General features: G+C 39.0%; 2 protein-coding genes across 4 annotated transcripts in view; both read left to right on the top strand.

Moving 5' to 3' along the window:
* The first annotated feature begins 1,993 nt into the window (after positions 1-1,993).
* The window catches only part of LOC130923020 (stereocilin-like), a 57,171-nt gene continuing 39,185 nt past the window's right edge, over positions 1,994-19,979 (top strand). The window contains exons 1-3 of one of the 3 annotated variants that reach the window (XM_057848402.1): positions 1,994-2,072; positions 4,206-4,260; positions 19,818-19,923. In XM_057848402.1, the coding sequence (XP_057704385.1) occupies positions 19,851-19,923 (73 nt within the window). In that variant the 5' untranslated portion in view covers positions 1,994-2,072; positions 4,206-4,260; positions 19,818-19,850. Of the gene's footprint in view, positions 2,073-4,205; positions 4,261-12,308; positions 12,514-19,817; positions 19,924-19,979 lie in introns of those variants that run through there. The other 2 variants (XR_009064643.1, XM_057848393.1) reach the window with 2 other exon arrangements.
* On the top strand, positions 5,195-10,464 carry LOC130923035 (dynein regulatory complex subunit 4-like). Its single transcript, XM_057848418.1, has 6 exons — positions 5,195-5,427; positions 5,678-5,833; positions 6,100-6,180; positions 6,254-6,463; positions 10,042-10,107; positions 10,195-10,464. The coding sequence occupies exons 1-6, from the start codon at positions 5,278-5,280 to the stop codon at positions 10,315-10,317; spliced, it is 786 nt and encodes a 261-aa protein (XP_057704401.1). The 5' UTR covers positions 5,195-5,277; the 3' UTR covers positions 10,318-10,464.

The following is a 19,979-nucleotide window of genomic DNA, read 5'->3' as shown; positions in this document are numbered from 1 at the left end:
AATTATAGTTTTATATTATTATACAGTGGCGGTTCTAGGATTTTTCTGAAACAGGGGCCAAGAAGGGGCCACATGTAACCTTCAGGGGCCAAGAAGGGGCCACATGTAACCTTCATGGGCCACGTGTTGCTGCCATCTTTGTTCAGTGTTTGTCTTGGTTAACAAGGCAAGACGCAGATTATCCTGCATGTGTCGGTAAAAAAATCTTCGCTTGACACTGTCAAACAAAAATGAACCCGTAAAGTTTGTAATGATTTGTATTTGATCATACTGTGTGCAAGTAAGGATAAATTAAATGGAACAATAATTTTAACCACTTTTAAAAGCCACACACAAAAAGCGGCATTAATATTTAACATATTCTAGAAACTATATTATCTCATTCTCTCTCACTTCAGAAAATGATTCACTGATTGCCATGCTATGTGCTAAATGGAAACAGGCATTTCAGGGGCCATTCAAATTAGAGGAGAAGCCAGTGCCTCTGTGGCCCCATCCCTAAAACCCATACGCGGAGGGCGGGGGTGGGGTGTGGGGGATGCATAGCCCCCTCTAGTGGCCTAAAATTTGCGTATAATTGACTTTCCAATATATGAATTTAAAATGAAGACTTTGTAGGTAAAATGTTGTGTATAAAAGTTGTAAAGCAATAAAACAAACAATGAAAATGAATTAAATGAACTAAAAATATACATTTATTATTTGTTAATTTTTTGAACAGGTCATGTGACTAGCACCTTAGAGACGGTCATCTGCTCTGCTTAGCCCCCCCAAAAAACACCTGAGGACAGAAGAGGCAAGATTGATATACTTAATTATTTAAAACCTAAGCTTTCAAAAGCGACAACAATTACTGAGCGAGAACCATAAAGATTGAAGATGTTGACCATGAAACGCCGAACAGCACCGCCAAAATGGTGAGCGGAGTTTCAGTTTGCTCCACTAAAGACGTTAACCCTCAAAAATAAAGGGAAAAAACAAACAAACAAAAAAAAAACACTCATTTTCAACGTATTATTATAAATGTTCCTGGCTGGAATATTCATTCAAAACGGATGCGGTGTCTACTTCTCCACTAGGTAAGACAGAAAAATGCGCGCGCTCAGACATGCATGCACACACACAGCTGGGATGCCTGTATGTACAAGCATGGGCTAAGCTACTATCCGAGCATATATCTTGTAAGTTCATTTCATTGCTGACACTGTGTTTCGGGGTCATCAACATTTTTGCCCACCCCTGCTACAAAAATCAGACTCTATGCTTTGTGACTAAATTACATTTTAAACTAATAAAATGTTAACAAAAGCTAAATTAATTTTGACTGGGAGGGGCAAATGAATTAATGTTCATTCGCCTCCTCTCAGTCAAAATGGATTGGACGTCTAGCGCCCTGGCAATGCATTAAATGAGTGCCCTATAAAGGGTAAATTGAATACCTCTTTAACAATGTTATTAAACCAATTTTATTTTAGAACGAAAAGAAGCTGTATATGCAGTGATGCTAGTAGTAAGTTACTCAATGTGACATAAGATCTGAAGATTGGACAATAAAAATGGATTTCTGCACACCAGATGATGGAGCACATTGCCACCCTGCGCGAAGAGCTGGACAGAGAGCGGGAAGAGAGGAACTACTTCCAGCTGGAGCGGGATAAGATCCACTCTTTTTGGGATGTGACCAAGAAGCACTTGGAAGAGGCCGTGGCCCAACTCAGAAATGAAGAGAAGAAGATTGAGGAGGATGAGGGACGTCACCTTGTTGAGATTAAAGTAGGTAACTGCTTACTATAACAGGTTGATAGCGGATCAAAAAGGGCAACCAACATGGAAGTGGAAATTCCTTAACAAGAGCATTATTCTGTAACCAGGTATACAAGCAGAAAATGAAGCACCTGCTGTGTGAGCACCACAACACCATTTCTGAGTTGCAATCAGACCATGAAACGAATGTGGAGGCCATGACAAAAGAGCAAACCAAGCTGGAGCAGGAGCTTTACAAAAGGATAAAAGCCATCACGATCGACATGAACGAGCTCGATGTGGAAAACCTTGTCAATGAGCTCGAAAAGGTCCGAATAAATTTTACTTTTTAGTCAATCATTATTAGTGTTGCACCAATACCAATACCAATACTGAATTACAATGACGTCATCGGTATCAGGGAGTACTAAGAAATAACATACCGTGTTCATTTGCTGTCAACCCTTTCACTGCAAATCGATTGGATATCACCGACGATTGCTGTCAATGGCTTAATAAAATGTGTCCCTCCACTTCCAAAATTCACCATCCCACTAATTTAAAATATAATTTAAACAATTATTGAATTCAATCCATCCATCCATCCATCCATCCATCCATCCATCCATCCATCCATCCATCCATCCATCCATCCATCCATCCATCCATCCATCCATCCATCCATCCATCCATCCATCCATCCATCCATCCATCCATCCATCCATCCATCCATCCATCCATCCATCCATCCATCCATCCATCCATCAAATTTGTGTCCAACTAAGCCATGAAAGCAATTACTTTATATTAATTCAGTAATTTAGTATGAAAGGGGAAAAATGTAATTAAAAAAAAAAAAACATGGTATCAGTGCTAGGAGTGCGAACCTCAGGGCATCTCATGATACGATACGATTCGCGATACAAGGCTCACGATAACGATTATCTAACAATATCATGATACAGCGATTATCGATATATTGGTCAGAAATTGGATACATGATATTTTACGATACAACTGTTGAAACGGAAAAAAAAAAGATTTCAAAATAGAAAAAATACTTTTTAAGTCATGTGACACCTTTTCTGTGCAACATTGCTTTACAATATAAATCTAGTGCAAATTGTGCACCTGCACATATAGAGAGGAAACAAACCACAACCGCTGATATCTCTTGGAGAGATCATGATGAATGGCACCCTTAATTTCTTTAAAAGTTTAAAATATAAAAAAAAAAAAAAAACTAAACTCTGCTTTAGGTGTCAGTCTGCAGTTGAGCTTGGAGTGGGGCAATGATAAAATTGGTGGGTCTTTTCCTCGTATATGACCTTTGTTGCTAAAAGCGTTGGTTTGAGCACTTCCACTATCTGCTTCAGCATTTGAGATGTCAGACTTGGTTTGTCACAGTCTTCCTCACCTTAAAAACAACAAAATAAAACAAAAAATATTAGCTACCACATAGCTTTTGAGTTGAAATCCTGATTTTTTTTCTTTTGTGTTGGAAGTATTGAATTAAAAAAAATAAATGAATTGAATGTATAGGAATTAAAAATGCAGAAATTACCTATTTTTAATATGTAGGCTACATTAGTTATCATGCACATCACTTTATATATCTTGGAACCTATTCAAACCATTTTTATAGCTTATTTTATCAAATTGGCAGTAATAACAGTTTGTGTAGTAAACTAGATGGAACGTGGTTCTCAAATAATATCAAATAAATCGGTAAATTCATGTGGCCTTGTTTGATATTCATTTTCATCCACTTTCGGGTCCTAGTTTATTTAATATCATTCAACACCAAATGCCATCAAAATAATACTGTACATGTAAATTTAAAAACAATTATATTGCAAAACTTTCTTACCTCAAGTGATAAAAGGGAAGCAGTGAAGAAATCCGGTGTGCACTTTGTCACCAGCTCCCAGAGAACCTTATTTTTGTTGGACAATTCTTGCAGACAGCAAAGTCCTTCTTCACCTTACTTCCTTTCTTGTTGGTGTAAAATCTAAAGTGTGTCCCAAAGTGTGATTAGTAGCAATATTTTTCTCATTTTTTCCTCCACTGTTCTCAGTTCTCATTTTTTTTTATTTTTTCAACCCACTTGGAGCTTCCTCTCTTGTTCTCTAGACTTGTGCGCACTTTACCTTCACCACCACTCCTGAGCGCCCCTAGTGGATCGCCAAGGAATTGCTCAACAAACATTGAGCAGTTTACAGCATCTATACTCCATTGTATGGCCAATATGTTAAAAAAAAAGTATTGATACTTGGCGGGAGCATATCGATAACCGATCGGGTTGCAAAATATCGCGATATATCGCTGTATCGAGATATTGTCACACTCTTAATCAGTGCAGTATCGGTATCGGCCGATACCACACCAAAAATGGTGTCAGTGCAACACTAATCATTATCAATCCACTTTTCTCAGGGAGCCCTTTGATTATTTATTAACAGCGACACAATGACGAACTGGCTAAAACAAAAAAGAGCTGGGAGGATCAACTGGCAGGTAAAACTTGAGCAATTGCATTTATTTTTAAATACCCACAATGTAACCCTACTCAATGCTTCTGGACTTCTGAACTCAACCCTGCAGAGGATTGCTAACATTTGTGACTACATGACTTTTGTAACTTTTTATAGATGTCGCAAGATGATGGCTAAACAGTTAAAATGAAAATGATGGCTTCACTTTACTTTTAGATTAGTATAGTCAGACTCAGTGTGCACTCATTTCAGATGTTGAAAACTAAGTAATAAAAATGCAATTCGTTCTGAAATTAAGAAAAATTACAAGGAACAACTTTTAGGAACAACATATGTCTTTTTTCACAATTACTACAATGAAGTTAAATCTTCAATTTGCATCCTGTTTCTGTAGCATTGGTCCTTTATATACATTGTCTTGATATTCAAGTATTTTGCGTCCTAAGCCAAGCTCTTGTGACTCATGCACAGCTTGATTCTGTGACTTAATTTGGAAAGAAGTTTTGCCATTATTTAATACAGTGACACCACTTTGAATGTTGACTTCAAGTATACGTTGTTCACCTTCATTCAAAATTCGCTATCGTGACCCCTTCATCCATTTTCTGTACTGTATTTTCTATACCATCAATCCTATTCAGAGTCCAATCTGCCTCTGGTTGAAAGACAAACTACTTGGACTGGTCTCCAGTTTGTCATAGGGCACATATAAAGCAGACAACCATCCTCCCTCAAACACTATGCACGAGAGACCACCAATAAAACAAAACATCTGAAACACAGTCAAATAAATATCAATGAATTAAACAACAACACCTAAAAAATCCACCATATGGTGCCAAAATGTTTTAATTTATTTAAACTAAGCAAAAAATAGCAAGTAGCCAAGACTTTTAGGATAGTATGCAAAATATGCAAATTTTTCACATCCTGAGTTTACGAGTGTTCACTCCTAGTGTCAATGTGTTCGTACATTTGAGTAGAAACAGAGGCCCGCTACAGGGAAAAATTGGAGCTGTTGCATCAGGAGCTGGTCAACATGAGAAAGAAGGAAATCATTGAACGAGAGCACCAGTGGAACAGTCGGATAAGTGCTTTGACCGCAAACCACCACAAAATATTTGGTGACGCACTCTCGCTCCTCAATCAAACCATGGAACGAGATTTATTTCACAATGATTCGTTGAAGGTAAGTGCATTCAGTAGACATCATCTCAAACTGTTTGAATCCCACCAGAGTTTTGGTTATAACTCACCAAAGATTATAAAAGTATACTTCTGTGTAAAGAATTCTATATTTACACAGAAGAATAAAACAGCTATGATAATTACCATAATTATTAGTAATTACTAGTGAACTGTCTTTGCCTTTACTGTTCAGCCTTGATTCAAATATTAATTAAACAACCTTTTAATATTGATGTTGTTGTACCTTCCAGAAACAAATAGAAGAAACAAAGATGAAACAAAAAGAAAAGGAAAAAACTCTGACTCATGTTCTACCGGAAAACAAGCATCTCAATAAGCTTCTACTTGACGTCCAGGAAAAAACTGCTGACGTTCAGAGAAAAATGAAGAACCCCATTCGGAAAGAGGTTCTGTTCATCGATATTCTGCTTCATGTGTATGGATATTTTATGTTTTACCAGCCTTAACTCTTTCAGTGACATTGACAGTGACAGTGACATTATTGGGTCACTAGTAGACGTCCATCCATTTGAACTGGGAGGGTTTGCAGCGAATGATCAAACCAATCAAGCCATCTCACTCCCAGTTCAAATGGATTTGACATGTATCCCTGTCAATGGCATCCAGTGAGTTAAATGTTGCTGTCAGATGCTTGATCTTCAGCTATCAACAGGATGCAATTGAAAAGATGAGAGAAAAGGAACTCCAAGCTCAGCAACAGAAATTAGAGCAACTGAAGCAAAAATTCACTGAGGTAAAAAGAATCAAAACCAATGTGTTGCCTTAAGAGCCCCACTGACTATCCGCACACATGAACTGACTCTTAGCTTCAGCGGGAACGAGATGAGCTGTGTGCGTCCCTCGCTCAGGACATTGAGAGTGCTCAGCGGGAAGAAGATGAGAAGAACGCTAAGATGGAGGAAAAAGTAAAGGACATAGTGGAAAACCTGGAGACGACACAGGCCAAGATCTCTGCTGTCTTATTGGTATCCAATGTGGACAAATGTGCACTCAATAACAACACAAGCAGTGTTGAGGTACCCACGCTCTTTTAGCGCTTCCTTCTACAATTTGACACAGTGAATTGCAAATTTTCCGGACTGTAAATCACACGTTTTTTTTCCCACAGAGCTTGTTGAGTTTGGTGAAAAAGTTGGATTTTGTTCTTTAGGCGATAGCTATTTGAATAACTTAGCAAGTATAGGTAACAGAGGCCTACTTAACTGTTTTCCTCCATTTTATTGATTTTACTCTCTTTGTTCTTGCACCCTTTAAAAAAAAAAAAAAAAAACATTTTGCTCGAGTGCGACCTATCTATATTTTGTTTCTCTTTATTGTGCATTTTCTGGCTCGTGCGTTTTACATTCAGGTTTGAGTTATCGTCTGAAAAGTATCCTTTTCAGAATCTGTAATGTCAGTCTAGGATGTACAATGAAATGGTATGCCGCCCCATTCGTGCATTTGTAACTAACATATACCTGTTTTTCTATACAGTTAAAATGATGCTCCACTTTAGTATACCATTTTAAATCCTGATAAAACACATTTACATTCGTAACCATGACGTGAAAGGAATACTTTCACATGGTAGGTAGGTACAGTACGTAGGTACTAGGTAGGTAGACCAAGATTTTTTTTTTATTGTCATTGCATCTAATACAAGAAAACTACACATGCCCCTTCCTACATAAGCTACTGTATGCGTATGCACAACATCAAGAACCATCGCAAACACTCAAAACGTAACATAACAACTTTAAAAAAGTGCAAAGTCTAAAACTGTATAAGGTAAAAGTGCAATACAAAGATTTCCATTCCCTGACAGATAAAATGCGCTGGTAACTATAGTGTTTGTTGGTTATTTAGAGAGTGAATGGCTTTGGAAAATGAATGAATCCAGTGGTGTGTGATCTGTATCGCCTCCCTAAGGGCAGCAGAGTTAAAAGGTGATGACCGGGTTGGGAAGTGTCTGAACTGATGGTCCTGGCTCTTGTGTGATAGTGGATGTCAGCCATGTTCTCAAGTAGTGGAAGAGGGCAGCCAATTACTTTTTCTGCAGCTCTTATGACTATAGCGCTGTTTTGTCCGCATGTAGAAGAGCTTGCACACCATGACGCGATGCTGTATGTTAAGATTTTGTTCAACAACGGAACAGTAAAAGCCCTCTAATAAAAGTTGTTCCTTGTTAAAATCCTGACGAACTGAATGTGTTGCTGGGTCTTCCTAAAGATGGCCCATACGCTTCATAATGTATTGACGGCTCAGATCGCTCATGTGATGTGCCTCGCATTCAAGTAGGGGGCGGCCCACATAGAGAGGAGCTATTCACACACGCACGCAGCGATCCAACACCAGATTTCTGTTGAAAACGTATGAACGCTGTACCGCATACAAACAGGAAGGATTGTCTCAGGTGTGATTTGTGCGAGGATTCACGGTAATTATTTTATGTTTCGTACCATGCATGCATTTTGAAACGTTGATAAAAATCAATGGTTGAAATTAGCCGCTACTGCATTGGCAACACAGTTCGCAATATTTTACGTAAAATAAATGCTAACTGCACGTTTTTTGCTTTTAACCAAGAATCGAGACTGTTTTACGTCCATATAAATATATAAAGAATTTGGGGATTTAAGCATTTATTCAAAAGAATTTTCAACCGGAAAAGCTGTTTACATCAGGCTAGCTACATTCACTTACAGACTAGCATTGTACTTCGACATATTTACCTAAAATAAACATTAATTGCACGTTTTTTTTGCTTTTAACCAATAATCAAGACTGTTTTACATCCATATCTATAAATAATTTGGGGATTTAAGCATTTATTCACAAGAATTTTCACCGGAAAAGATCTGTTTACATCAGGCGGCTACTAGCTACATTCACTCAGGCTAGGTTCATACTACAGGTCTTAATGCACAATTCCGATTGTTTTGTCATTTTTTTTTTTTTCGGCGTGCCCGTTCAGACTGCCTTTGTCCATTGACTCTATTCAAGTATTACCCATGCGCACTAATTCGCAGTCCAACACGCGCTGAGCAAGAAGACCCGCATGCCCAGAAGCATCAAAACAAATGACCACATATGCTGGCTGTCATCCGTCATTCTATTGATATCATATTTTGCTTTTCAAAAAGAGGACACAAATAACAGACATAAATAATCCCTGTTTAGACTTATATTCAAAGTTTATATGTATCGATAGCATGCACGCACTGTCCGTGCATGTCACACACACTCACAGGCAGTTTGCCCTGACTCTCTGCCGTGTAAGCAATGTTGAAATATTGCTCATACAGAGCGGAGAGAAAACCGATCTTATTCGCAACCCATTTTTATTTTTTCATGTCTGAGGTCAAGCCCGGCCCTTCCCCAAAAGCTGTGTTCAATGCAAGCTAGGCGCTAATAATGCACAGCTGCACCGCTACCGTAGCGTCTTTCTCGCTCTTTGATGACGTAATTGCTGCATGAATTCCGATTTGGTGGACTTTACAGTACGGACCGCCGTGACATTCTGGAAAAATGTGGCCCAGATCGGATTTGAACCACATACGAAAGTCACCCAGATCGGATTTGAAATGTTCCAGTTCTATGCGACTTGTCACGTTCAGACCGTCAAGTTAATGCCTCATTCGAGTCGGAAAAACACGAAAAAATAGGATTCATGCATTAAGACCTGTAGTATGAACGTAGCCTAACAGACTAGCATTTTGTACTTCGACATATTTACGTAAAATAAATGCTAACTGCACGTTTTTTTATTTTGCTTTAACCAAGAAGCGAGACTAATTTAAGTCCATATCTATAAAAAAATTGGGGATTGAAGCATTTATTCACAAGAATTTCTAATGAAAAAAATCTCTTTGTCTTTGATTCCACTCGGTCAGCTTTGACGGCGTCGCCAACAATGCAGGCCCCCGTCTCCCGTCATTACATTATAAGTCTATGGATGGCCATAGTGTTTATGGTCTAGGAGAGAGTGTCTGTGGTGTGTGTACCAAGAAACCTTTAGCTGTGAACTATTTCCACACAATTGCCAGTGATAAAATGGGTGCTGGATCAGCTCTGTGTTTCCTGAAGTCCAATATACTGTAAGTTCTTTAGTTTTCTTAGTTAGTTTTCTCTTTCTTCTTTATGTTCAGAACTAAGTTTTTTTGAAGAGTGCAACATATAGATTTTGGACCTTGTCACGGTAGGTTGATTCATCCTTCCTTGAAGTGAGTCCCACCACGGTTGTGTCATTCACAAACTTAGTGATGTGGTTGGAGGGGTTGATGGATGTCCAGTCAGAGATGTACAAACAGGACAGAAGTGGACTCAGTAAACAGCTCTGGGGGGAGCCGGTACCGAGAGTGACAGTTGGGGAGAGGTGAGGGCCTTGTCTGACAGTTAGAGTGCGGTTTGTGAGAAAGTCCATAATCCAGGAGAGAGAGATGTGTGTGAAAACCAAGGTGGTGCATCTTCTTAATCAGAATATGTGGAAATAGAGAATATGTACAGTATGTGTGTGCAAGCGAAAGGAACTGGTATGCTCGTTGAACTGAAATGTGACACAGTAAATGATTTGAATAGGTTCCACATTTTTCTTTTTTCTCTCTCTACCTCACAGGATATAATAGACTCCAGCAATAAATCCATTAAGGATTTGCAATACAAAATATCCCGAATTTCCAAGGTTAGTTGACCTTGTGCTTGTTCGCCAAACTTGTTACATGCAACCAATTATGTGTGGTTTATATGAAAATGTGTGTTCTTTTGGCAGGCCCGTGATGATTTACTGCTGAGGTTTGAGACGAAGCAAAGAGCTCTTGGTGTACCTGTGGATGAACTTAGTGTTCCATTTTCCTCATTTGGGAATAAATATTGGGTGTATAATGAGCTTTAAATCAAACAACAGAATCCACAATATCTGATTTGTCAGAAGTGCTCGTTTTGGTTGACTTTAAAAATTGAACTAAATCAAGTACTATTGAAGTTAGTGATTATCAAATCTTTCTTCTGTCATGTAATGGAACAAGGCGTATTTCATAAATATTTTATCAATTGAATGTTTATGAATAGAGTAGAAAATTGATTTTATGTAGGAAATAAACCTGTTTTTTCTCTTTGTCTAGTTTAAACATATGTATGATGTATGATGTATGCACATAAAAAAGTACATGACTGGAGGATGTGACAATAGAAAACACTGTGGAGTTGACTGTACAACCCTTGCTGTGTGAGAAAAGGTTTTTCCTAACCTGGGACTAAAATTTTAGAAATATCTCACAGCACACCACCAACTAAGAATATTACAATAAGCATATACAGTACTTTCCAATACATTTCGATGTGGTGCTTTGAGATACAGTACATACGCAAACCTGAGATACGGACAATGTATAGTGACAATGACTCAACTTGCTTATCAACAAGGCAACATCAATGGCACTAAAATATGAGTATTCACAGCCAGTTCCCCCAGTTAAAATGAGTTTGCCACCTATCATTTTCATTGGCAAGTTAATGAGTTATGTTAGAGATACATACAGTGAATATGTATAGTAATTGAAACCCGGCGTCCACATATGTGGACATCTCATGTTGGGTGATGTAGGTTACATTTGTATACTAAATGACAATTTTGTGGCCTTCAATGTGGACGCCAGATTTATTTATTTTTTTTAATCACGTACAGAAAATAATCGCTTGCCTTATAAAGGATGAATTAAACAATTATTCACACATACGAAAAGAATAAAAGCTTCAAAGTGTGTATTGCCGCTTTCGTTACAATTTTAGCAGCAGTGCTAAAGCAGTTCAAATGATGCAAAGTGAGACAAAAACATCTTTTTAATTATGTCAATTGCGGTATATTTGTGTTATAAAGTAAAACAATAAAGAATGTTATTTTTCTCATTAAAAATGTGTGTGTGGGAGGGGGTGTAGGCTGCAACAGCTGAGTAGTTTTCCATCTAATGAAGTGAAAATGGATAATTACCCACAACACACTGGTCTAAATTATTTTTCTCAATAAACTTCAAATTAGAACAACAACGTTTTTTGTTGACTGCAGATCACCAGTGTTCTGAATCTCAGAGAATAGATGTCTCATTTGACTTATTACCCGACAAATGGTGGTGACATAAAAGCCGTAAAATCCTGTTTTCCAGCGAATACCGCTCTAGTCCTGCTTGGCTTGATCTCCAAGGAAGTGCTACACATTGAATGATGGGAGTCAAGTCCTTTGACGACCTTTTTATTAATAATGCTTCATGAATACACTGATGGATAGGTTGACATCGCTGGGACTTCAAACCTTGGAATGAACCCAACTATTCCAATCTCGACATCTACAGTAGTTGCCACTTGAGCGCCATGCGGGGTGGATACAGTTGCTCATTGTATACTGCTGTGAAACGAGCTCGATCGCATCAAGTGATTGCTGTTCCTTTTAGTATTAATAATACAGGAGGAAGTTATTGTCCCGGTGAAACACAGTATTCTGCTGCGACAGCATCGCAGTGAGGGGTCCTCTAGGGTTTCGGGGCCCTGCAGACTCTGTGACACCGGAGTGCTGGCTGCTCTTACCTTTGCACAAGACTCAATTGTAACGCTGATAACTGAGTCCAAGTGGTGACAACCTGCTTGGTTCCCCTGGCCCGTAACACTCAGGTCAACACCACACTCCCAACAAAGACAAACCCTCACGGTGAGCTCCTGCTGAGAGACAGCTGAAAGGCGAATTAGTCAGTGGGAGACTATGGAAAGGGATAGAGGTCCTGGACGTGATTAAATTAATCCAGATTTTCACCCCTTTGCTGAACTAGTAATATTTTTTTTTCCTGTTTGGAATTGGGAAGACAATTTTCTTTCAATCAAATTACGTAACTACGGCATAGGGACAGATCCAGGTACGTTATAAGTAGACATCGCTGTCCATACTGTACCCTCAGCGTTCAAACAACTGATGAAAGTAAACACTGGTACCCAGTAGGCGGGGTCAAGGAGAGTGAAAGCTAAAGAAGTGAGAGCGTATGTTGATACCAGCACACTGAAGATGATGCAACTCACTTGATACTTCGAGATTTTAGAATCAATGGTGAGTGTTTTTTTCATCTTTTCCTTTATCGCTTATTTGTAAAACACATTTCCCAAAATGTGAATGTTGAATTTAATTGTTGAATATTTTAATATCTCAACAGGATTTCAACATTAGAAAATGCATTTTTTTCCATAGATTAACAAATGCAGTGGTTCTACAACAGTATTAGAAAATATACACGACCTGCAAAGAATTGATGAAGACATCACTTATCAATGTTGATATAATCTCTGCTTGGGTTTTGTAATGCTTATAAGCAAATTCAGAGATTTTTTTGGGGTTTAATTTACAAAGTATTGACTTAAACCTGAGTTATGCTTCTGCGTTGCAGTGATGGTGTAGCGACAATGTACTGTAGACCCTACGGAGTCAATGACCATTCGATAGTTCTGCGGCAAAGAAACGGGTTGTTCCGTAATTCAATGCCAAGCCACTAGATGAGTGTTGCGTTGTGTTTGTGCGGTTTGGGGGGACTCTTGTCAAATTCCTTGAGTTTTCTTCCGGTTACACAGCAATGGCAACGGAGATGGCACGCTTCAATCTGGGTCTTAGCTCATCAACATTGAACAACAAATGTCGATCATACATGTTGAGGTGAAGGCGATGCAGAAAACGGTTCGGGTGGAAGCCAGCAAGCTGCGTTGTCCAGCATTTTGTCCGATTTCTTTGCCGTGTCCTACACCCAGGCAGTGGGAAGCAATAGCAGATTTCTGGCAGCCATGGAACTTCCCAAACTGCGTTGGAAGCCTTGATGGTAAGCACGTTATCATAAAAGCAATGAGGCACTGCCAATCAGTGATAATGTATCAAGTGTGTGAATTGTCTGTTGTTGAAAATTAAACATCAAACAACTCTTTTGACACCAAACCTGTACTTTATTCTTAATATACTTGAAGTGTAAAATGTTAATAGTTTAAAGACTCACAGCAAACATACAGTGCCTTGCAAAAGTATTCGGCCCCCTTGAACCTTGCAACCTTTCACCACATTTCAGGCTTCAAACATAAAGATATAAAATTTTAATTTTTTTTGTCAAGAATCAACAACAAGTGGGACACAATCGTGAAGTGGAACAAAATTTATTGGATAATTTAAACTTTTTTAACAAATAAAAAACTGAAAAGTGGGGCGTGCAATATTATTTGGCCACCTTGCGTCAATACTTTATAGCGCCACCTTTTGCTCCAATTACAGCTGCAAGTCGCTTGGGGTATGTTTCTATCAGTTTTGCACATCGAGAGACTGACATTCTTGCCCATTCTTCCTTGCAAAACAGCTCGAGCTCAGTGAGGTTGGATGGAGAGTGTTTGTGAACAGCAGTCTTCAGCTCTTTCCACAGATTCTCGATTGGATTCAGGTCTGGACTTTGACTTGGCCATTCTAACACCTGCATACGTTTATTTTTGAACCATTCCATTGTAGATTTGGCTTTTTATTTTGGATCATTTTCCTGTTGGAAGATAAATCTCCATCCCAGTCTCAGGTCTTGTGCAGATACCAACAGGTTTTCTTCCAGAATGTTCCTGTATTTGGCTGCATCCATCTTCCCGTCAATTTTAACCATCTTCCCTGTCCCTGCTGAAGAAAAGCAGGCCCAAACCATGATGATGCCACCACCATGTTTGACAGTGGGGTTGGTGTGTTCAGGGTGATGAGCTGTGTTGCTTTTACGCCAAACATATCGTTTTGCATTGTGGCCAAAAACTTCAATTTTGGTTTCATCTGACCAGAGCACCTTCTTCCACATGTTTGGTGTGTCTCCCAGGTGGCTTGTGGCAAACTTGAAACGAGACTTTTTATGGATATCTTTGAGAAATGGCTTTCTTCTTGCCACTCTTCCATAAAGGCCAGATTTGTGCAGTGTGCGACTGATTGTTGTCCTATGGACAGACTCTCCCACCTCAGCTGTAGATCTCTGCAGTTCATCCAGAGTGATCATGGGCCTCTTGGCTGCATCTCTGATCAGTTTTCTCCTTGTTTGAGAAGAAAGTTTGGAAGGACGGCCGGGTCTTGGTAGATTTGCAGTGGTCTGATGCTCCTTCCATTTCAATATGATGGCTTGCACAGTGCTCCTTGAGATGTTTAAAGCTTGGGAAATCTTTTTGTATCCAAATCCGGCTTTAAACTTCTCCACAACAGTATCTCGGACCTGCCTGGTGTGTTCCTTGGTTTTCATAATGCTCTCTGCACTTTAAACAGACCCTGAGACTATCACAGAGCAGGTGCATTTATACGGAGATTTGATTACACACAGGTGGATTCTATTTATCATCATCGGTCATTTAGGACAACATTGGATCATTCAGAGATCCTCACTGAACTTCTGGAGTGAGTTTGCTGCACTGAAAGTAAAGGGGCCGAATAATATTGCACGCCCCACTTTTCAGTTTTTTATTTGTTAAAAAAGTTTAAATTATCCAATAAATGTTTTTCCACTTCATGATTGTGTCCCACTTGTTGTTGATTCTTGACAAAAAAATTAAATTTCTTATCTTTATGTTTGAAGCCTGAAATGTGGCGAAAGGTTGCAAGATTCAAGGGGGCCGAATACTTTTGCAAGGCACTGTATGTACACAATAAATGATAAAGTGCACCAACCAAAAATTCGACATGAAGTGATAAAAAGCTGACAGTTTTTGGCCAGCTGGTTCACTGCTTTGTGTGGCCATTCACTTCCAAACACACCCATGCTTGTCTCAAACGTTCTTCCATTTTTTAATGAATGCATTAGCTGGCCTCCAGCAATTTCCTTCCACGAGTTGCTTGCCATTTGGAAATCTTTATAATGTCTTAATGAGACATTGTATAGGTTGTCGCATTTGTGGACGTCTTCGATGATACTCTCGTCGGCTTGGTCCATTTTTGCGAGTAGCACAACAATGTTTGAAAATGGTGATCTCGCGCTGAACCGGAAACAAGTCTTAGCGGATCAATCACAGTCTATTTGCGTCACGTCACCACACATTGACGTGACACCTATTCAGAATTTTCTGGAGGTGCACGTCAGGCTTCGGTGGAAGGTCATAAATCGGGTCTGCATTGTCGGCGTAGGTCTGCCGCAGAAGCATAACCCAGCCTTAAGACTAGGGATGTCCCGATCCAGGATTTTGCACTTCCGATCCGATACCGATATTGTTTTGCACTTCCGATCCGATACTGATACTGGCCGATACCGACCTATCTGAGCATGTGTTTAACTTTAAAGTTATTTAGCCTCCTTACTTAGTTGTCAGACTCATGTTGAAAAAGGTTTTAGTCCTCTTGATAACAACTAGCCAGCTGAATTCAGTGAGTTTGAATAACACACAACGGTTGGTGTTGAGATAATTATCTCAACATCTGATTACCGTAATTTCCCGAATATAACGCGCACTTTTTTTCCCCAAAATCAACTTGTAAAATCATGGTGCGCATTATACACGGGTACAGGGATGGAGACAGAAATATATATATATTATATATATTTAAAAACCGTTTTTTTTTTAATTGACACAGCCATGTTGTGTTGAAGAAACGTATGCGGCGATCCGTTGCCGACCATTACGGTACGTGACGTCACCATTTTGTTCCGGTAATACTTCACTCTGATCGGTCGAATGATTTCGTCTGTGTTAAATTCTGCTTTTTTCACTCTTCATAAAGCACAGAATTTAGTTTCTTGAACTCATTTGAGTCAACGTTTATTGCAGCTCCGCAACTCGGACCTTAACAAACCTAACACAACACAGACTTCCTGTGTCCGTCAACTATATCTGTCCGTCGGGAAACTCAAACTCAAATAACAATAGTTCCTATTGTTACTGTCGTGTATACAGCGATGAGCTCTCTCGGATTTCCGACTTACGTTCTCACTTTCATTTTACCGTATCAATCCATGGAAGAAACATTTATTCATCATGATGAAACAAGCAAGTTATACAGCAGCTTTTAAAAGAAAAGTCACATCTGTTTTGTTTTCCCCTGGATTCTGGTAAGTTGAAGAAGTTATCAGATCATATTATTACAGTACATATTGTCAGTTTACGGTAATTTTTTAAACTACCAATGTGCTATGCTATGTGCTGTGTTTCACCAGTCAGTAAAATGACATTTCTGTATCTGTACACAAGCCGTTTTTTCTTGTAATTCTTCTATTTATTGGTGCTAAAATTAGGGTGCGCGTTATACACGGGTACAATAATTTTCCCTAGATTTTACAAGTAAATTTGGGGTGCGCGTTATACACGGGTGCGCCTTATATTCGGGAAATTACGGTAAATGTTTGCTTGGTTGGTTGATTGAATATTTGCTTGTGCTCATATATGCCATAAATAATACATATTGCCATATTCTTCTTACTTCTAGATTTGCTTGTGCTCATATATGCCATAAATAATACATATTGCCATATTTTTCATACATATATAACCAGTAAATGATTATTGCTTGCCATACCAGATTATAGTATAATGCTTAAGTGTTACAAAGAGTAAAAGAGGGTCGGGGTGACAACTGCTTTGCTTCATGGCCTCGTCATTGCATAACTAGACCTTCCAGGCATCCTCAGCACCTGGGGTCTGGACTTTCGTCTAGCCCTTCGAGGACAATTTTCCATCCGAGGACATTCTCCAGGGCCACAGCGGTGCATAACTGAAAGTGTTTGGATTATTTTGCTAATTGTTTAACTTACATAACTAAAAGTGTCTGCATTATTTTGACTGTTTATATATTATTTTGACTGTTTTATATGATTGTTATGATTGTTTACATAAGCTCTTGCTCCACACACGTGTATCACTTAATTCCACCTACATGCACACACATATCCAATCAAAAACCACATGGGTGTCGCCAGCTTGCTTTACCCCTCCCCTTTAAGGCGGCCTCAATCTTGTTCAGGGAAAACCCCTAAATAAAATACCAAGGAGGTTTTGTTCCTTTAGATCAATTTTGGTGGCTCACGAGTCACATTTTGCTCTCCTTGGCCAAGAAAACTGAGTGTCTTCTCTCCTTATTTCTGGGTAATTTTACAAATGTCCACCTAAGGATCTATTTTTGGTATTTTGAACTTGACAGTTGGTAACAAGGAACTGGCCTGTTTATTCAGTGACAAACACAAAACATTATAAATAACAAACAGAAATGGCATAGTCAGTCAGTAAAACGTGCATATAATATTGTAAACTGTCTTAAAAAAGCAAAACACACCAACAACCTCAGTGGAAAATCCTACAAATCCCCCAAGCTATTAGATGATTTTAATGTTTCGTGTATTAGTTACAAAAATTGTATAAAAAGATTCTCAGGTTTAAATAAACGGCTATTTCAGTATCAAGTTAACATTTTAAAACAGCAAATAAAATACTCAAGTCCCCATTCTGTATCAGCAGCTTTAAACTACATTCAATTCATTTAAATTTTGCGAAACAACTGTTAAAGTTGTTTAAATTGCTCCCGTTATTCCATAATTTCCCTTCTGTCTACTTTCGACATGTGAAAGTTTTAAAACTGTTTTGAAGATAGATTCAAGTCAAGATTTTGCCGATTTAGGTGTATTTTAGATAAAAAGTTCATTAGGTTCGCTTGGAAGGTTCACAATGGCCTACTAGGGAAGTCTTCTGCTTTAAGATGGCGGCTGTTTACTAACGCATCTGGTTTTCAATACTTCAATGTTGCTAACGCAGTCGAGTCTGGCATGTAGCATCTAGTTCTATATACATATGATATCTATTATCTCCAGTAAAATGATGTTGACGTAGTTTGTAGCGGCTGTCAGCAGCAGTCAGGTATTCTTGTGTTTTTTATCCAGCGGCATGAGTTGAGCTAAAGCCGTGAGTTAAGCATTGGCATTACCCGGGTCTATGACAAGCATTATGCTTACTTTCAGGATGCAATGCTGTCAGTTTCTCATTACGTCCCGAAGACCGTGCTGTGTATTAGTTCCGCTTTACTTGACATATTTCAATAATCGGAATTTGGATGTTTGTGAATCGTTCTCGAATCTTCCACGGCCAAATCGCTCAAGGATGTAATGACGGCTGGGCATGTTGTACCGTGGTTCTAAGTGTTGGCTCGTGCGTCTTTACTCACGTGAGATAATGGCTGGTCATCCAGAATGAATTCTTCGGCAATGACTCTTGTTATTCCCTGGGCTTTGGGACTGTCGAGTGCCAGTTTGTCAAGCATAGCAAAGGTTTCTGCCAGTGTTTGTTGCGTAGGACTTTTCTTTTTGTCTTCGGTTTTCATAACATACTCCTCATATTGTTTGTGGTGGTATTTCGCTAAATGCTTGATTAGGTTGGTTGTATTAAAACTTCTTACAGCTTTACCACTATGCTTGACTTTATTGTGGCATATGTTGCACTCTGCCTCTTCGCCTTTGTCGTCCTTTAAGGTGAAATGATCCCACACAACATTTTTACCGATAAAGTCTCTCGGTAAATTGGGAAACGGTAATGTAAATGTAGTGTGTTGATGGGGTGCCGTAAAATGCGGACCGGATTTTAGGGAAACCGAAGCAAAAACTGGAATGGATTATGTAAATCGGTGCGCTGGAAATCCCGGACCGGATTTAAAAAAAACTGGATCGGAAGTCTGGATCGGAATTTTTCCGTGTTCTGATCCGATACCGATGCGCATTTTTTTGCCCATATCGGCGTCCGATCCAATCCACATATCGGATGGGGACATCTCTACTTAAGACTGAAAAAGAAATATCTGAAATATTTAGAAATTAATTGTGGAATGATTGTGGGTAAAACAAAGCTGCATGATGCAATTTGTAATCTGGCATGGTAAACTCCTACCCTACTAAACAGGAATTTAGCACCTTCGTTTGCATCAGCGATTATCTGGTGCAGTCGTGATATGCACTTGGCTCACTGGCTATGCCTCCGCCCTGTAATTGCGACTTTGCTTTGGATAGTCTACTGGCGTGAGAGGCCTGATAGTGCCTTGTTATTGGCTGTGAGTGCACAAGCTGTCAGTGATTTAATAATTCAAATTTGGAAGCGTTGTTAAGAGTGCTCAGTCTTTAATGGATAAAGATGAAGCTACCAGCTTAAAAGCCGAACAAATCTTGAACATCAATATGAGGTGCACATACCACTTAGCAGCTTCTAATTATAGTAAGAGTGCTGATACAATACGTGCTTTATTAGCCATGCATTGCAAGTGTAAGCTGATGTGGCAGCCTGTCATTAAGGTTTAATCTCCCTCTCCCTTACATCTCAGGTCAATCCTATCAGCGAAAGTAAATTGAATTGCACTATTTTCCAAAATCAATAGAAAAATAATCATGAAGAGCGATCCATATCTCACAGGAATGATCTGTAGACTGCAGACACAGGTCAGGCATGACTACCCTTCGATTTACAAGCATCCTAGTTTGTGCTGTTTTACTAGGACAAGGGTCCTCTGAGAAAACAGGTTAGTGCAGTATCAATAACTCTAAATTGTGTATTTTATCCCCGTTTGTATCCAAT

This window comes from Corythoichthys intestinalis, chromosome 1, assembly GCF_030265065.1.
Source record: "Corythoichthys intestinalis isolate RoL2023-P3 chromosome 1, ASM3026506v1, whole genome shotgun sequence".
NCBI classification, from domain to species: domain Eukaryota; kingdom Metazoa; phylum Chordata; class Actinopteri; order Syngnathiformes; family Syngnathidae; genus Corythoichthys; species Corythoichthys intestinalis.
The sequence above is the reverse complement of the archived record's forward strand: the minus strand, read 5'-3'. Positions and strand labels throughout refer to the sequence as shown.

Bases quoted from the DNA above. Each gene is read 5' to 3' on its own strand.
- LOC130923035 (XM_057848418.1), top strand. From the start codon at position 5,278: ATGAGAAAGAAGGAAATCATTGAACGAGAGCACCAGTGGAACAGTCGG. The intron at 5,834-6,099 runs GTTCTGTTCATC...AGCTATCAACAG, and splicing joins AGAACCCCATTCGGAAAGAG to GATGCAATTGAAAAGATGAG. The intron at 6,181-6,253 runs GTAAAAAGAATC...ACTGACTCTTAG, and splicing joins TGAAGCAAAAATTCACTGAG to CTTCAGCGGGAACGAGATGA.